This window comes from Plasmodium brasilianum, chromosome 13, assembly GCF_023973825.1.
Source record: "Plasmodium brasilianum strain Bolivian I chromosome 13, whole genome shotgun sequence".
NCBI lineage: Eukaryota > Apicomplexa > Aconoidasida > Haemosporida > Plasmodiidae > Plasmodium > Plasmodium brasilianum.
This window is the reverse complement of record NC_090126.1, coordinates 920,248-938,915: the sequence shown is the minus strand read 5'-3', so window position 1 is coordinate 938,915 and position 18,668 is coordinate 920,248. Positions and strand designations below refer to the sequence as shown.

The window sequence follows — 18,668 nt, the reverse complement described above, 5'->3', positions numbered from 1 at the left end:
TATATATATATGTACATTACCGTGCACTTATATAGAGACATATGCTTGAGCGGGTGCTGCTCATCTCATTCGTGTGAAGATAGTCTAGCGATATTTTAAATTTCTCCCTTTTCTAGCTTTTATATTATTTTTTTTTTTATTTTATATTTTTTGTATTATTTTTTTTTTTATGTTATATTTTTTGTATTATTTTATATTTTTTATTTTATTTTTTTTATTTTACTTTATTTTTTCGCTCGCCTCCCCACTCTTTTGTTTTAAAATTTCTTGCTTGTTAATAATGGATATTACTTCCTTAAAAAGTTATAAGGAGCTAATTGAACTTAGTAAGGAAGAGAAGAAGAAACATTTAAAGGATTATTTAAATGAAAAAGAGAGATCTCAATTATTAATCAGAAAATTTAAAAATTTTTATATTGATTTTTCTCGTCAGAGGTATAGTGAGAAAACGTTGAACAAATTAATTCATTATGCAGAAGAAATAAAATTAAAGGAAAAAATTGAAAAAACATTTAAAGGGGAAAAGGTAAATATAACTGAAAATAGGAGTGTCTTACATACAGCATTAAGAATACCTATAGAAAAAATAAACACGAACAAAATTATAATAGATAATAAAAATATATTAGAAGATGTGCATAATGTGTTAAAAAAGATTGAATCATATTCAGATAATATAAGAAATGGAAATATTAAAACATGTATAAATACAAAATTTAAAAATATAGTATGTATAGGTATTGGAGGATCGTATTTGGGTACAGAATTTGTATATGAGGCTTTGAAATTTTATTATTATAATAAGATATTAAATAAAAATACAAACAATGATAATTTTGGTAGTTTAAATAATAATAATGACGATATATTTGATGTACGATTTCTAGCTAATGTAGACCCGAATGATGTAAATAGAGCAATATATGATTTAGATCAAACAAGTACGCTAGTAATTATAATATCAAAAACATTTACAACAGCTGAAACAATGTTAAATGCTAGATCTATTAAAAATTGGTTAAATCTAAAAATAAAAGATGAAAAACAATTAAGTAAACATATGGTTGCTATAAGTACAAATTTAAAGTTAACAGATGAATTTGGAATAGTAAGAGAGAATGTTTTTGAATTTTGGGATTGGGTTGGAGGACGTTTTTCAGTTACAAGTGCTGTAGGTATGCTTCCCTTATCGATTGCATTTGGATATAAAAATATGAGAAATTTCCTAAATGGCTGTCATGATATTGATGAACATTTTTTAAATACAAATAATAAAGATAATATTCCTGTTTTATTAGCTTTAACAAGTTTTTATAATAATCATTTTTTTGATTGTAAAAATATTGCAGTTTTGCCATATTTTCAACATCTGTTAAAATTTTCTACACATGTACAACAGTTAGCCATGGAGAGTAATGGTAAATCAGTAGATCGAAATAATAATTTTATTAATTATAATACATGTCAAGTATATTTTGGAGAACCAGGTACTAATGGACAACACAGTTTTTATCAGTTAATACATCAAGGACAAATAATACCTGTTGAATTAATAGGTTTCAAGTATTCTCATTTCCCTCTTCATTTTCAAAATGAAAAAGTGAGTAACCATGATGAATTAATGACCAACTTTTTTGCACAAGCTGATGCATTAGCAATTGGAAAAACAGTAGAGCAAGTTAAAGAAGAAAACGAAAATAGTAAAAGAAAAGTACCACTTGAATTACTAAACCATAAAGTATTTAAAGGAAATAGACCATCTACTTTACTTCTATTCGATGAGTTAAACTTTTATACTTGTGGACTACTCTTAGCATTGTACGAAAGTAGAATTGTAGCCGAAGGATTTTTATTAAATATTAACAGTTTCGATCAGTGGGGTGTTGAGTTAGGAAAAGTGCTAGCGAAGGAAGTCCGAGATTATTTTCATGACACTAAGGCACATAAGAACCTGGATGCCTATAATTTTAACGAATCCACAAAAATTTTGTTAAATTATTACCTCAATTAGTTTGCATTTTCCAGTTCGCCCACTGCGCAGATGAAAGTGAGGGAGTAAAGGAATGCGAAAGTGAAGAAGTTAAGATGTGAAAAAAGGAAAACTTTAAAAAATAAAAATAAAATGAAGAAACGATAAATTAAAAAAAATACGCACATATAAATTACATTTTTGGGAAAGAAAAAAAATGCGCACAAATAAAACTCGTTTTTTGAAAAATCCATTTTTTTTAATGTTTAATTTGTACGAAAAATATTATAAAAAAGAATGGACCAATATTTTTATAATTATAAAAACATTCGCACTTAATTTTTTTCACCATCAAATATATGTGCCAATTTTATATACGTGTTTATGTATATATGCTTATGCAATTTTTTAAAATTATGCATTTATATAATAAATGCGCTCATCAATTTTTGACCTTTCCATTTTTCATATTTACATTTATCAGATTATCATGTATTTACGGTACAATTCGAATGAAACAGAAAAAGGAAAAATGTTAAATGTTTTATGTGTATTAAATATATATATAAACATACTTATATACGTAAATGCGTAAATGGGTTTATAAGTTTATATTTACTTTTTTACAGCCACAGTTTAAAAGAATTTTATATTTTAAAACGCAAAAGGAAAACTCAATAGCTTACTCTTTTAAAGCATATACGCTCATATATATATATATTTATGTACATATATTTATGTATATATGTTTATGTACACATTACGTGCACATATCCATTCTTCGTACATTACTCATGTATATATGAGTGTACATATATATATACCCGCTTGCACATTTTCCCATTTGATTAACTTATTGACAGACTTTAATTAAAAAACTTTGAAAAAAAAGAAAAAGTATTTTTTGATTTCATAAATTTCATAAGAGTATATCTCAATATATACAAAAAAAGGCTTAGTGTCATTAATACACATTCGGCGATTTGTTTATGCTATTAAAGCAGAAATTACGATAAATAGGTTTGCAATATGTGTGGCAGATTACGTATAATCCAGTTTGATCTAACATTTAAATTTTTATAGTGAAAAAAAAAAAAATTAAATAGAATAATTTGTCAAGTTAATGAAAAATATATATATGTATATTTTGTTTGAAGAAACAAAAAGTATTTTTGAAATATAAAAACAAGTTATGTCACCTAAGAATACTCGTGTTTGAATTTGACAAAAGAGGAGAAAAGCATTTAGAAGGATAAAAACAAGTGCACGCACGAGTGTACATATATATATGTATATGCATCCTTACATACTCACGAACTTGTGAAAGAAAGAGAAATACGCATACACTATTAGGTTGATTATCAAAAATGAAAAGGATAAGAATCAAAGCGAAAAAGGAAAAGAGTCAATTTCAGAACCATTGTTACTATGTCAAAGAGAACTGATAATTTTCCACGTTATGGTATTTATAGGAGTTCATCGTATAGCACTTTACCTTATTTGCCTTGTGCTTTAGCATTATGTATATTTTTATTTTTTTTCCTGCAAAAGTTTTTAATTTCACCAAACCGTTCCTCTATTTTTCCTGTGTTCAAACTTATATGCGTTGTTCAAATTACTCAGCAAAAGCGTCTGCATTCTAGTTAGAAGTCGAACTATACTTTTTTCCAAATGTAAAAAAAAAAAATAAAGTCAGAAAAGGACTACTATGATATAGAGCATGTAAATGCAATTGGATGTATCCAGTGTGTAGAATGAAAAAAAAAAAAAAAAAAAAAGAGAAATTGTAGGAGAGTGTTACTTTAAATTATTCATAGGTTACTTGTAACTCGTGCACATTTACCTAAATTTGTATATCATTTATGTTAAAATTTTTGTTCTTTTTTTTTTCTGTTTTACTGATCTGCTGTTCCTTTGCCTCATTTGGGATGTATTCGGGGTGCGTGTTTAGAGCACTGCGCATGCACGATAATATATATGCGTTGTGACACCTTAGGGTATATTACATAGCTATTTACCCGCTATTACGTATATTTATTATTCGCATTATATACTTTGTATTTTCGCTTTAATTCTTCTCTTTTTTCCATTTCCCCCCCTTCAGACGCGAGGAAAGATGGCGAGGGTATACGTAGTACTCGAGAGAATCGTTTTTCTTACAATTTTTTTGGCAACTGCATATTTTTTCCTGGACTTCATGGTTATGTATGATAATTCTATTTGCTACTTGAGTATTCCCTTACTGGCGCTTATATATACTATATCGTACATTTTGGCCATATTACCAGAAATAGCAAACTCAGTTAAGTACACCTTATTTTATAAAACAAGGAAAAAAAAAATATACACGTACTCACTAAAAAAAGATTTGCTTTCAAAGAGAAAGGTTAATAACAAGGACTTAAAGATTGATAACTTAATAGATACCAGTTTTCTCTACATGAATCAGAATTTTTTGGATAAGGGAAACATCGACAGACACAACGGGCAGAATGAGCACCAAGGATACAAACATGGTGAGGTAAGAGGAAGAGGCAGGAATGGTAACAGGAATGGAAACAGGGATGGAAGTAGGAATAGAAGCAGAGTAGTGGACGGTAAAAGTTCCCGAGTGAGGATAGAAAATTCCGATATAGTGAACGTAGAAAACAACGAAGACGACAATAAAAATTTCCAAGGAACTAATGGAAGTAGGAACAGAAAGGATGTCAATGGTATATTAAAGAAGAATACACGGAGTAGGAAAAAAAATGGGAGGTACAGCAAGAATGAAATCAATGATTATGTTTTAAAAAAAGGAGGGAATAATAAAAAATATATTATAGATAGTTGTGAAGAATATGAAAAGATTTGTTTTAATGATCAAAGAAAAACGTTGAAAATTAAGGATAAGATAATAAAATATATAGAACTGAATGACACTGACAATGTGGTACAATCAGAAGAAGAGTATAAGCAGAATGTTAAAATAATGAAAGATGAATATAAAGTAAATATGAATTCAAGCATTGAGTTAAAGGATGATAAAAGAAAGATTGGATCCTTTCTATATGATAAGAAATATTTAAATATGAAAAATGAAGACTGTACAGAAGAAAAAGTGGATTGTAAAAATAATAAAAAGAAATATTTCTGTTATATGGTTAATAAAATATTTTATAAAAAAAAAGGCTTAGAAACATGGAAAACTAGTTATTTTTCTGGTTTCAGATCAAATACAAATAATTATACATTACATAGTTTCTATGACCGAAATAAACATGTACAAAATGATTATGATTTTTCAAGATGGCATAATCTTTTTCTTAAGTTTATAGTAAATATAAAAGTAATATTTGTAAAATTTTGTAAAAATACTTCTTTTTTAATAGCTGATTTGATCATAACATTCATATTACATATGGTATGGGTTAAGGTACATAAACATTTACGTCGAAATAATGTAGATATAGACACAGGTATGTTTAATTGGAATACTGATTATCTACCTAAGGCATATAAAACTGTTGAAGGATATTTGCAATATTTTATTTTGTATGACTTGTGCATAAAATTATTTCTTTTTTTTTCTTCTAACCATATATTAAGTTATTGGTTTTTATTAAACTTAATGAATACACCATTTTTATACGTTGCTGTCTCTTTTATAACTGATGTAAAATTTAAAAGATATGGATGGTTATATTTATCTGGACCATTTAGATTTCTTAACTTTTTACGAATTGAAAATTTGTTTGGTCAGAACAATTATCACCATAAGATAAATTTTCCTGTTATTACTTTATCAATACAAATACTAGTTGTTATATATACATATGCGTGTATACATTTATTAATGGAACACCCATGTAAAGGAGATTACGAAATATATGATTATGTTTTCTCTGGGATGCAAACAGTATCAACAGCTGGTATGGGCAAAGGATCATGTTTCCCTTTCACATTACAAACAAAAATTAGTTATATATTTTATATCTTTATGACTTTTACATATATACAATATAAAATACGTTACTTAAAAAATCATATGGTAGAAGAAAAAAAAATATATGGAAAAATTCCAAATATAGGAGCACGTTACTTTGTTATAATAGGTCATATCAAACCAATAGCTCTTTATGTAATAATCAACGAGTTGCAATCCTCGTACAGTAATTTGGATGAAATTATTATATTAACAAGCTTACCTGTAAAATTTTATATAAATATAATACGTTTATTAAACAAAAAAGGGGCTTGTAAAACAAGTTTATGTTTATACGATTTAAATAAACCATTTCCTTTAAAAATAAAAAAAATCATTTCATATAGTAGTGGTATTTTTATATGCAATAATATTATTAACACACATCATAATATTAATAATGATATGGAAACATTAAAGAGATATAATGAAATAACATCGCTAGGGCCTTTCAACAAATACATATCAGTTCTACTAAATAACATGTGTAACCATAATATTCTACTTAAAAGGAATAACAGAAATATAGTGTGTCTGAATGACTTAAAAATGAAGCTATTTGCAAAAACTGTCGACGACTGCCCAGGCATGTTTTTGCTAATACTCTTATTTTTCATCAACACACCGCAGAAGTTAAAATTTAAGCACACCTATATATTAAACAAGTATTTTGATAACCCAGAAGAAATCATTGAACCGGATAAGACTCCCTTCGGAAGTACCAGTGGAGCGGAAAGCGCTGGAAGCAAGAAGGATGGGGAAAAAAAAAAAAAAAAAAATATATATACCAAGAGTGGAAGTTTTGGTAATAGAGGTAGTCGTGATAGTACCAGTAGTAGAGGAAGTCAAAGTAATTATGATGAGGGTGAATATAAGCTTCACTTAAAGTTGCTCTCCTTTGTGAACTCAAGGAAGTACTTCACTGAGAATGGTGTTCTCTCGAAAAAAAGCAAAAAGTTCAAAGACAGTAATAACAGCAGTGGAAGGAATGACTTTTACGAAATTGATATTGCCAAAAGTGGTGAAAAGGATGAGTCAAAAGAAAAGGAAGAAGCGGATGTAGTAGGTGGAGAGATAGGCGTAGGGGGTGAAGAGGTGAACTCTTTGGGGGGAGAAGTAGAAATAGACGCTTCCAGGGGGGTAAAAGTCAACACTAAGGGAAATACAAACGGGAAAAATGTTGGAAGCAAGGGAAAGGAAAATACAGAAGCAGTACACCTAAATATTAATAAAAACAAAAAAAGTAAGTCTTTATATGCCAATTTACAGAAAGATACAAAAAAGAAAAGTATGTATAAAGGTTTCTTTTCACACAATTTCGATGAAGATTTCTTCTACAGTTCTTATAATAATTATGTAAATTATATAAAAGGCATAAAATATAATATATATAAAATTAAATTACCGCCTTCTTTTTTTAATTTTCATTTTGTAACCATAGTGCAGTATATGTATATGAATTATAATGCTTACATAATAGGAATAATAAATGACTACAATGAGATAAAATTAAATCCACTTAATTTTGTATACACATCTAGTAATACTTACTTTATCGTACTAACAGATAAGTATAATATACTACAAAAAATTCAAAATATTAAGAAAGTAAATTTAGATTGGATGGATAATATCGACTCTGTTAAAACACCAAGAAATAAAAACCAAAGAAATGCACCAGATGAAGGATCTGAAGAACATAACACCAATAATCAAAACACATATTACTCAGAAATGAGGATTTTAAAAAATGAAAATAATATATTTTTTAATCCTGTTTTAAATATATATAGAGTAGAGAATTATTTACAAGCAATTCAAATTTTTAACCTAAGAAGGAAAAACGCAGAAGCACCTTATCGTAATAAAAACTCATATCCTAATGGCACGTCGGTTAGAGGTACGTCGAATAGCGACACTTCTGTTAGCAGCACATCAAATAGTAGCAACAGTCGTAATTATGAAATGGACAATTCTTCTCCACTTGAGGGAACTGAAAAAGGAGAACAACGAGTTAACATAAATAAGGAAGAGATGAAGAATAAGGGGAAGAAGAAGGAAAAGATGGTGAACAAGAAGTTAGAGGAGGGGAAAAAAAAAGTCCCACATGACCATAAAAAGCATAGCAAAAAGCATAGCAGGATGGATAAAAGAGAAAAATATAACTGTAACTCCGATGGAGAAATAGTGCATGATGAAGGGGATGAACTACAGAACGAAGTTCAAAATGGTGAAATGACACCTTGTGAAATGGGACCTAATCCAGTGCGACCTAGTCAAGGAAGCCCGTTAGAAAAGAATAGAAAATCAAGCGAGAAAAATAGGGGAAGAGAAAAAAGTATAAAAGGGGAAAACTCGCAACACACGGATTTCATAATATTGATATATTGGCCAGAGTCGTTAAATACATTTCTAAAAGTGTTATATAAAAGAAAAAATCATAATATAATTATTCTGAGTGATCAGATACCATCCTATATATACAATAATAAATTGTCCAAGTATAATGTGTGCTATATACAGAAATCTCCTTTAATTCTGTTCAATCTAGTTGTTGCAGGCATTTTACAATGTACAAAATGTATTATATTTAAAAATTATTTAAAATTAAAATCACATCAAAATGTTATATCATACAACGAAAAAGCGGAAAGCATAAATTATTTTGAGTACATGTGTGAATATAACGATAGTGACTTGATACTAATTTTTAACAACATTCAGAATATATTTAGAAGGAGAGATATTAACAGTGCTTTTGTTGAATACTACCTTAGAGAAAGCACAGAAACTAATCTTTATAATGATTATATAAAAAAAAAATTGGGAATACAAAGGGATAGCAGTTTTCATGAGAGCATCGAATCACTACGTAATAAGAAACAGGAAAAGGAGAAAAAGAAAGAAATGGAAGAAGTAAATGTAGACGTAGAAGAAGTAGAAAAAAAGAAAAAGAAAAAGAAAAGAAATATTTACTTACTAATGGAACTAAACAACACTTTATCTGTGCAGTATTTAAATAACGATGTGTATGTAAATGTTGATACATTTAAAAAAAAAAAATCGAACGAAATAAGTATAAGCAAAGCACATAATTTATTATTTTTAGAAAATTATAAAAAGCAAATTCAGTTTTTTAAATATGGAAATCTACTTGTTGAAAATATATACAAAAAAATTGAACATATATTTGTAGATAATTATTATTTCTATTTATATTTTCTACAATTCACATCAGCTAGTTTGTTTATTGATGAGTTACTATATCACCTTATTGGTTACACGTTTCCAATCAAAAATAATTCCTTAAACATTTCCGCCATTGAAGCTTTTATAGATGGTACTTATACTGATAGTCAGAAAAAAATGAAAACCAATTTATTGCAAAAAGCAGTTAATCCAAAATTCCATTCGAAGCACTTCTTCCTCCTCTTTCAGGTTTGACACGCAAGGCCAAAGTTTGTATCGTGTGTGTGTGTGTGTGTGTGTGTGTGTATATGTATTTGTGTATATGTATTTGTGTATATGTATTTGTGTATATGTATATGTGTATATGTATGTGTGTATATGTATGTGTGTATATGTATGTGTGTATATGTATGTGTGTATATGTATGTGTGTATATGTATGTGTGTATATGTATGTGTGTATATGTATGTGTGTATATGTATGAGTGCATGTATGGGCATTTGTGCGTGCATATGTACAAATGTACAAACGCGAATATTTACATTTAATTTTTTTGACCCTACGCGTCATAAATTCACGTGATTGATTGCCTTTACTTTGTAGAACTATCTGAAAAAGGGCGCAATAATTATTGGCATTTACAGATGTAACAAGGAAAATAACATGAGCATTGTCATTCCGTGCCCTCAGAGAAATTTCATAGTGCACAAGCGGGATAAGGTACATGTCGAAAAAAAAATATCAAAAAAAAGCAAAAAAAATTGAAATAGCAAAATAGGCAAAAAAGCAAATAAGCAAAAAAATGAAAAAACGACAAAATGAAAAAATGAAAAAATGAAAAAACGACAAAATGAAAAAATGAAAAAATGAAAAAACGAAAAAACGACTAAACGAAAAAACGAAAAAACGAAAAAACGACTAAACGAAAAAACGAAAAAACGACTAAACGAAAAAACGAAAAAACGAAAAAGGAATAGTCAAGTCTTGACCCTAACATACGAATTCTTTTGCGTAATGTCATTTCGCTTATATAGGTTTTTGTGATACAAAGCGAGTATATGGCTTGACAAGAGTAGCTTGAAGCTTCAGAAATCCCTGTATATACCTATATTTTCCATATAATGCCTGTAATTTGTGCTCTTCACTTGATCATATGGTGAAGAATTAATGGAGCATATATGAAAACTTTGAATGTTCCTATTATTCAGTGCAACCTTTTTTATATGAGTATTAAATACATTATCAAAGAAAAAAGAATTATTTGAAATATAAAATGGCATGTTTCTTATATTATATATATCAGTCATTTGATAAGGTTGATTTTTGCGATTGAAAGAAATTTTTTTTACTTTAAGATGATACTTGTTCATAATTTCTACATCCTTTTCATTTGTTCTCGTATCATATATATTAGTAAAATAATTATATGCACTAGTGCACATATTTTTTAAAATGCAGTTTTTTGAAGTAATTTTATTTATGTGAAAATCACTAGTACATGACAATATCCCGTCTTTCATTTTACACGAGTGACGTTCATTTTTTTCGCTGTCTCTTTTTACTGCTTTCTTTGTTTTATTATTATGTTGGACTGGGAATAAATTATTTTTATTCTTCTTTTTTAAAATATTATCGTTATGCAATTTTCCATTTGTGTAAAGAGCGTTGCTATCACTTGTAATGTAACAATTTGCTAAGTTCCATATACTTTCGTTGTTTCCGTTATTTTTGTTATAAGCATTATTATTGTTTTTTTCGATCTTTTCCTTTTTTTCGATCTTTTCCTTTTTTTCGATCTTTTCCATTTTTTCGATCTTTTCCTTTTTTTCCATATTTTCCTTTTTTTCCATATTTTCCTTTTTTTCCATATTTTCTTTTTTATTTTTTATTTTCATTCTTAACCGTGCAAATCTTACATCGTTACTGTTGCTAAGAAAACACTGCTTTCTTTCCGCACCGTTGTTCTCTGCATCGTTGTTTAGACGTCTGTTTACAATTCTGTTTACAATGCTGCTAACATTTCTGTGTAGATGATATTTGTCCAAACAATTAAAACTTTGTTTTGTTTCTTTTTGAAAAATCGAACTGTTCCCCTTTTTCACGTCCTCACGCTCATAACTAACGTCGTACATTTCTTTGACGTTTGGAGTTTTTGCCAAATTTGTCCTTTTACAAAGTATACTTCTATTTAAGGCGTACGTATGAGTCTGTTGACTACATCGAGAAACTCTCTTCATGTTGCTACTGTTGTTCATGTCGTTACTCTTGTTAATGTCCTTATTGTTGTTAGTACATGTCTTGCTCCTCACACCTATTAAGTGCGTTTGTCTACAAGTCTTGTTATATTTGTTTATTAGGTGGCTATTTTTATTTATGCTTATTTTCCCTTTATCGTAAGCTCTATTAAAAATACTACTACCTAAAAGCGCATTTCCCTGCTGAGACTTTTGGCATGTTTGACAATTTTTTATTGTGCTTGTGCCTTCATAACCTATTGACATTTCATATGATATGTTGTTCAAATCGGACAGGTGGCTATTACAAATGGCCTTTGTTTTGTACAAGTGGAAATAATCTCCTTTTGCCCTGTTACTACTTCCACTCCTTAGAACAATGGCACCATTGTATGTATGCGTGTGCATACCATCGATTATGCTGCTGTCCCGGCTTCCATCCACAGCGCTATTATTGCTGCTTCTTATGGCGCCACTAGCCACATTTCGGTTTACATGCAAGTAGCTCTCACCATTGCAACTAACTACACAAGCATCATTCATATATCCACATTGCTCCAGTTTATATTTTTTAACTTCATCCAGTTTTTGTATGCCCAATGAGGTATTATTCGAAAGGTCCCCTCTGTTAATACATGAAGTGTCATAGTAATAAAAGGGGGAAACACTATCTTTTATTAATGAATAATAAGTAGATTTATCTACAAATACATTTCTATCATTAACATTTGTAATTGGGATGTATTTACCCCTATGTTTAATTGTTCTATATAACCAATATGGAGAAATTCTTTTATCACTAAAATATTTTTGATCCATTTGATTTTTTGATTGATATAAGGTATAAATACCTTTTTCACTTTTTGTGCTCTTATTTAATTTTCCTCTTTTATGAATAAAAAAGATAGCAGTACTTTTTAACTTGTTTTCATTTATATGTTTTGTCTCTTTATTCCAAATTTTATTATACATATTATTATTTTGATAGTACAGCGTTTTGTTAATTTTCTGTATACTTGTTTTGATGGTAGGAGTTTTTATTTTATGTCTTGCTTGGTAACTAAGCACTAAATGCTCTTCTTTCTCTTCCTTATTTTTCTTAATCTTTTTGTTGTCGTTTATAAAACGTTCACTAGTGCTATTATACAATAGAATATCGTTACTACTAAGTTGCTTGGTATTTTCTCTTTCGGCCCTAACAAATTCAAAAGGATGAATTTTGCTTGAAACATTGACGTTTTTCGTAGATCTGTTCATATTAACATTCATATGGATGTCCTTCCTTCTGCTTATTCCATCATCTGTATTGACATCAGTTTTTCCACTCATACTACCTTTTCCGATAGTATCTATTTTTTTGAAAAGGCCCCCTATGTTCCTTTTCTCAGTAAAATTCAGCTGACTAAGTAATTCATTTCCGTTATTAAAGTGGTTAGATATAAAAGGAAGTCCTGTATATTTTAAATTTTTAAGTATAACATTTTGTTTTGAATTTCTAATATTATTTTGAGGAATAATAATACCAAGTTTTATTTCCTCGTTTTCTATTTTTCCTTTTTTATCATACTCACCAGAATTATGTTTCTCAAGAATGTTCATTATATTTATATAGGGCTCATAACACATATGGCTACTTTTCTCGCTCGAATTACTTTTCATCTTATTCATATTATTTTGATGGTTTATACAATACGAACCGAAACATTTAGAAGTGTTATTTTGACTAAGTGCATCATGATAAATTCTACCAACATTTCCAGTACTAAAAGGATTACCTCTATTACTATCGTTATTAATTCTGGTAAGCATATAGCGATTAACTAAATAGTTTGTACTATCCTTGTCATAGCTATTTTGCGGCATGCTCTTTATATCCTCACTAATACTGCTAGGAATTATGGCATTGTTATGACCTACTTCGCAGATTGAATTTTTTTTATGATCATTTTGTTCATTATTAACAACGGGATTGTCTAATTGTGCATAGTTTTCAACATTTGTATAATTTCTAATTAATTCTATACCATTTTCTCTTATCTTTTCCTTTTTCTTTTTTTTTTTTTCTTCTTTTTTATTTTTCTTTAATTTTTTTTTTTTTTTTTTTTTTTATCTTTTCTTCTTCTGTTAGGCGAATACCCGAAAGGTGCTTATAATCATCTTCATTACTGTTAAAATTATGAACAATAGTTTTAATATTTTCAGAAATATTTTTTTCTATTTTTTTGTATCTTTTCTTGAAAAGCCTTTTCATCTTTTTTATATATCCCTTTTTAATATCCTTCATAATTTTATTCTGCAGCCTAGAACACAATTTATTTGCATCGTCTAACGCGTCGACGTTATGTTTATCATTTTGTTGTGTGCTCTCTTCTTTTTCTATGACTTCCTTTGATACTCTGTATCTTTCTTTTGTTTTCGTCTCTAATTTTTCTTTACCCAAATTATTGCATTCTCTATTAACCCTTCCAAACGATTGAAAAAGATTGTTAGGGGTCCCCATTCTCAAACCATTGCATAATTCATCTTGTTTGTGACAAGTACAAGAAAGACCATATTTCCTTAGTGACACTATCTCCCCCTCTTCTTCGTCTATTTCGTTTACGTTTTTCTCCTCTCCCTGTATCTGATTTACGTCTTTTTTGTTCATCTGCTTTACGTTCGGTTCCTCTACGGCTGCATCCGCCCCCTTTATGTCCTCTTGTTTTACTTCCATTACGCCCTCTTCGTCTAACCATTTTTCGCAAATAGCATTACGTGTTACACCCATTTTTGTAAAATCCGAATTATCTTCAAGCATATCCTTTTCAAAAATTGTCTTAAACATCTCTTCCATACTTTTTCTTATTTCCATTTCCATATTATTTTCTATATCTTTTTCAGAATTAATAACTTTACGTGTATTTTTTTGATGAATATTACATACGTCTATTTTAGGACAACGTACGTCCTTCTCATTACCCTTATCATCAATATGACATAAATTTTTAGTCTTTGAAAATTTATCTGTTTGGATATTTTTTTTTTTTTTTTTTTTTTTCTAACAAGTGTATGTTTTTACTTATTATTTCATGCTCATTGTATTCTTCTTTGTTATCTGTGAGTATACACTTCTTTACCTCTTTAATGCTCTCTTTACTGCTCCCTTTGATGCCCTCTTTACTGCTCCCTTTGATGCCCTCTTTACTGCTCCCTTTGATGCCCTCTTTACTGCTTTCTATACTGCGCTCTTTACTACTTTCTATACTGCTCTCCTTACTACTTTCTATACTGCTATCTTTACTGCTTTCTATACTGCGCTCTTTACTACTTTCTATACTGCTCTCTTTACTACTTTCTATACTGCTCTCTTTACTACTTTCTATACTGCTCTCTTTACTACTTTCTATACTGCTCTCGTTCCTGCTTTCTTTGTTACTCTCTTTATTGCTATCCTCCGTATCCTTTTGACATGTATATTTGCTATTTTTATTTTCTTCCTCATCCTTGACATAATTTATTTTTTCAATATTTCCAGAAAAATTTGATTCTTTAGTGACTATAGCAGCACTATTATTGCTTTGAGTAAGTATATGTGCTTCATTTTCATTCTCAGTTATACTATCATCTATGCTTACACTTCTGCGATGGCTGATATTTTCTCTTTTGTTGCTATCATTACTCTGGTCCACAATGCTGTCACTAAACCCGCTAATGCTTTTCTCCTTGTTATCATAATTTCTTTTTTCTACAATGCAATCACTATTAGTACCTCCTTCGCTATTCTTGCTAGAGCTTTCTCTCCTACTGTTTTCAATCCCTAAACTATCAATATGACCATTACTTATATTTGGGAAAATAATATCGCTAACACTTTTAATAATAGAAAAACTACTACATGCATGATCATTAATTTCGGATGTTTTACTATGGTCAGATTCCCCCCTAGCTATATCATTGCTTACTTGTTCAGAACTTTTTTTCTCCCATACCTTATGACATATATTTTTTTGTGTATCAATTGAGTTATTTATGATTTTTAAAAAATTTATGCTAATACTGTTATGTTGATTATTCATTCTATGTTTTTCTTCTTCTTTTGACATAACAATCTTTTCGATAACATTTATATTTTCAGATAAGACAAAAATTTTTGAATTATTTAAACCCCTTTGTATTTTCTCAGAATTACTGTAGATCTGAGAACAGTTGGAACGCATATCTATTTCTTCGTTTTCACTGTTGCAATCGGATGCACTCTTTTTCTTTGTGAATCCTTCGTCATTATTATTGTCCTCTGGGTCCACATTTTCCACTGGACTCTCAGGATTGGCACTGAGACTGGCACCACTTCTTATGCTCATTTGACTGCAGATGTTTCTTTCCACTTTGTTTACAATTTTGTTTTCCCTTTCCACTTCGATTTCCTTTTCGGCTTTTATTTCCTTTCCTGATTCTATTTCTTGTCCCTCTTCTATTTCCTTTCCTGATTCTATTTCTTGTCCCTCTTCTATTTCCTTTCCTGATTCTATTTCTTGTTCCTCTTCTATTTCCTTTCCTGATTCTATTTCTTGTTCCTCTTCTATTTCCTTTCCTGATTCTATTTCTTGTCCCTCTTCTATTTCCTTTTCTGCGTTCTTTTTTTTCTTTTTCTTTATCGACCCTTTTCTAAACATTTGTAGATCGCTATCCAAATCAGAATAAGACATGATTTTTTTTTCGCAACTTACTTGCACATGTTTGTCTTCAGATTCCGTGTTACCTTCTCTTTCTCTTTCACCAATAAAGGCATTGCTGCTACTTCTATTATTATTCGTATCATGGCCAAAGGAGTCCATATCATATTTGTCGCCTTCTTTGCATTTACTATGAATATCTAAAGATTCTTTAGAAGTATTTGTACCCTCTGGCGAAATCTGTACAAGACTTCTATTCCATGTGAATTCTTCAGAGTCTTTTTTTTCCATATAAGATTTATCATGTAAAGAGCATTTTATATATTTGCTTAAATAAGAATTTCTTCTTTTTTGTCTATTAGCATACTTGATTAATGTCTTTAATTTTTTTTTCCTATAATAATTTTGAAATTTTTTTTTGAGCATGCAAAAATATAGATATCTAAAAAAGTAGCATTTATTTATCTTTTCCTTCGTTCGCATATCACCTATATACTTTCTAAATGTAGAGTAAAAATTGTTAGACCTATTGAACCTTTTTTTAATTTTTCTACTTAAAAGTATTTCCTTTTTATTTAATCTATTCTTAAAAAATATAATACCGTTTTTTTTTATTACGTATGTATACTTTTTCAGAATGGTAATAATTCCAATGTACTGAATGTTTGCTTGCGATTTATTCATTTTGTAGCGATTCACCAAATTGCGTATGTTTTTAATAGGACTGTTTCTTGATCCTTCTACAGATTTTACTCTCGCTTTGTTATTTGTCTCAAATTGAGTTTCGACGATCGTTTCTCCTCTTGCTGCTCTGTCCGATGCGATATATACTTCTCTTTTTACAGCACTTTTTTCTGCCCTTTTTACCGTCTTTTTTGCAGCCCTTTTTGAGGTTTTCCTACTTTTATCCGCTTTTTTATTTCTCGTGGAGTGTACTTCTTCAGTTATATCCTCACTACTTTCATCATTGCTATAAAAATTGTCCGTATCGTAGATGTGCATGTAATTATTTCCAAGCTCATGTAAGAGCATTTTTCCTGTAATTGATGGATCTAATGTTTTTTCATTGTAAAAGAATTCGTATCCTTGATTCACATTTAACATATTATAATCACTACTCTCAGTTTCATCGGTGTAGTCATATATAGAATAGAAAGATCTCCTTGATGATCCTATTTGTGCATCTATATTTTCAATTTCATCTTCATCGGCACTTTCAAAAGTTAAGTGGCTATTAATTTTATTCTCTTCTGAACTTTTAATTTCGTAAAATATTGAATCATTGGATTTTTTCCAAGTATTATTATTATTAATGAAAATTCCAAAATAACTTTTTAGAAAATCTTCTTTTGTTTTACTTATATTTTTGTTTTTATTTTCATTGTTTGAATTATTACTCATAAAGGAATTACTCTTTTGGGAGTTTACAACTTCAATACTATTTGTGCTCCTATTTTTATAAAAATAAATACTTTTTTTTCTATTATTTACACTCATTTTGTGTTTATATTGATAGGTACACTTTGTATATATAATTATTTTTATGAATATATTAAAAAAAAAAAAAAATTATTTATCATCAGATTGAGTTTACTGATTCCATGGTGGTTGTTAGCGTATCTACCGTCCTGCGGGCATGCGTACATATATATATAATATATATACATACATACATACCTACATACATGCGCATATATATACATAGATTTGCGTATGTATACCTTATGATGATATACAACTACTGAAATTTACTGTACTCCCCTCTCCAGTGTTGTCACAAGCGTAACCATTTAATGACACATTAATATGTATAAAACATACATACACACACTAATTGTGTTAAAGTGATAACTAAAGATAGAAAAAAACTTTAATGCCTTACACTTTCACGTAACTTAAAAATTTGGATTTATTTAAAAAATATACATACATGTTTTACAGCTAAACATATATGTATGTATATATATGCACATAGCACGTAGAACAGTTCTACACATTTTGTCGTATTTTTTGCGGTATTATTATTATATGTTTTTATAAAAAATATTTTTTATTCAAAAATTGTGTTATGTGCACTTGTTTACAAATAACACATTTTTGAGTTAAAATGTTTCTGTAAGTTGTAACATTGTTTTTTTTTTTTTTTTTTTTTTTTTTTTTTTCAAATGAATAAGAAACAACATGATATTGCTAACTATTTTTGTACCTGCAAAAATACTCATCCATCTTCTTAATCACAAAATTAAAAATAAATTCTTTATTTTCCGTAATTTTTAACTTTTCGTAATTTTTTGTAATTATTTTTTATGATGCACTAGGTGCAGACATATAGAAAACGAAAAGGAAAAAAGTATATATAATATGTAAACAAAAAAATATGTAAAAAATTAGGAAAAATATATGTAAGGAAGAAGAAAAAAACGTAAGAAACAAAAACATATCAAAAAAACGCTTAAAACGGATGTGGAGATATTACTACAAAGACGTTGAAATTGTAGAAAAAATAAAAATAATTATAATAAAAATTAAATCGAGAAAAAAAAAAAAAGAAACGGCAGTATATTTTTTTAAAATAATGTGTTCATAAAATTTTTTCGTAAAATACATTTCAAAATACCATTGGTTTTTTTTGAAATTTACTTTTAATTATTATACCTCGA

The 18,668-nt window shown here is 28.8% G+C and overlaps 3 protein-coding genes across 3 annotated transcripts; 2 read left to right on the top strand and 1 right to left on the bottom strand.

The window, feature by feature from the left end:
- Nucleotides 1-280: 280 nt before the first annotated feature.
- Nucleotides 281-2,011, top strand: MKS88_004880 (glucose-6-phosphate isomerase; the record flags this gene model as incomplete). Its single annotated transcript, XM_067218092.1, has 1 exon — nucleotides 281-2,011. The coding sequence occupies one exon, from the start codon at nucleotides 281-283 to the stop codon at nucleotides 2,009-2,011; it is 1,731 nt and encodes a 576-aa protein (XP_067071260.1).
- A 2,074-nt stretch (nucleotides 2,012-4,085) lies between these two features.
- On the top strand, nucleotides 4,086-9,887 carry MKS88_004879 (uncharacterized protein; the record flags this gene model as incomplete). The annotated part of the gene is made up of 2 exons (XM_067218091.1): nucleotides 4,086-9,371; nucleotides 9,726-9,887. 2 exons carry the CDS (start codon nucleotides 4,086-4,088, stop codon nucleotides 9,885-9,887), a joined length of 5,448 nt encoding a protein of 1,815 aa, XP_067071259.1.
- A 320-nt stretch (nucleotides 9,888-10,207) lies between these two features.
- MKS88_004878 (uncharacterized protein) lies at nucleotides 10,208-17,505 on the bottom strand (the record flags this gene model as incomplete). The annotated part of the gene is made up of 3 exons (XM_067218090.1): nucleotides 10,208-13,329; nucleotides 13,493-14,359; nucleotides 14,415-17,505. The coding sequence occupies 3 exons, from the start codon at nucleotides 17,503-17,505 to the stop codon at nucleotides 10,208-10,210; spliced, it is 7,080 nt and encodes a 2,359-aa protein (XP_067071258.1).
- Nucleotides 17,506-18,668: the final 1,163 nt, after the last annotated feature.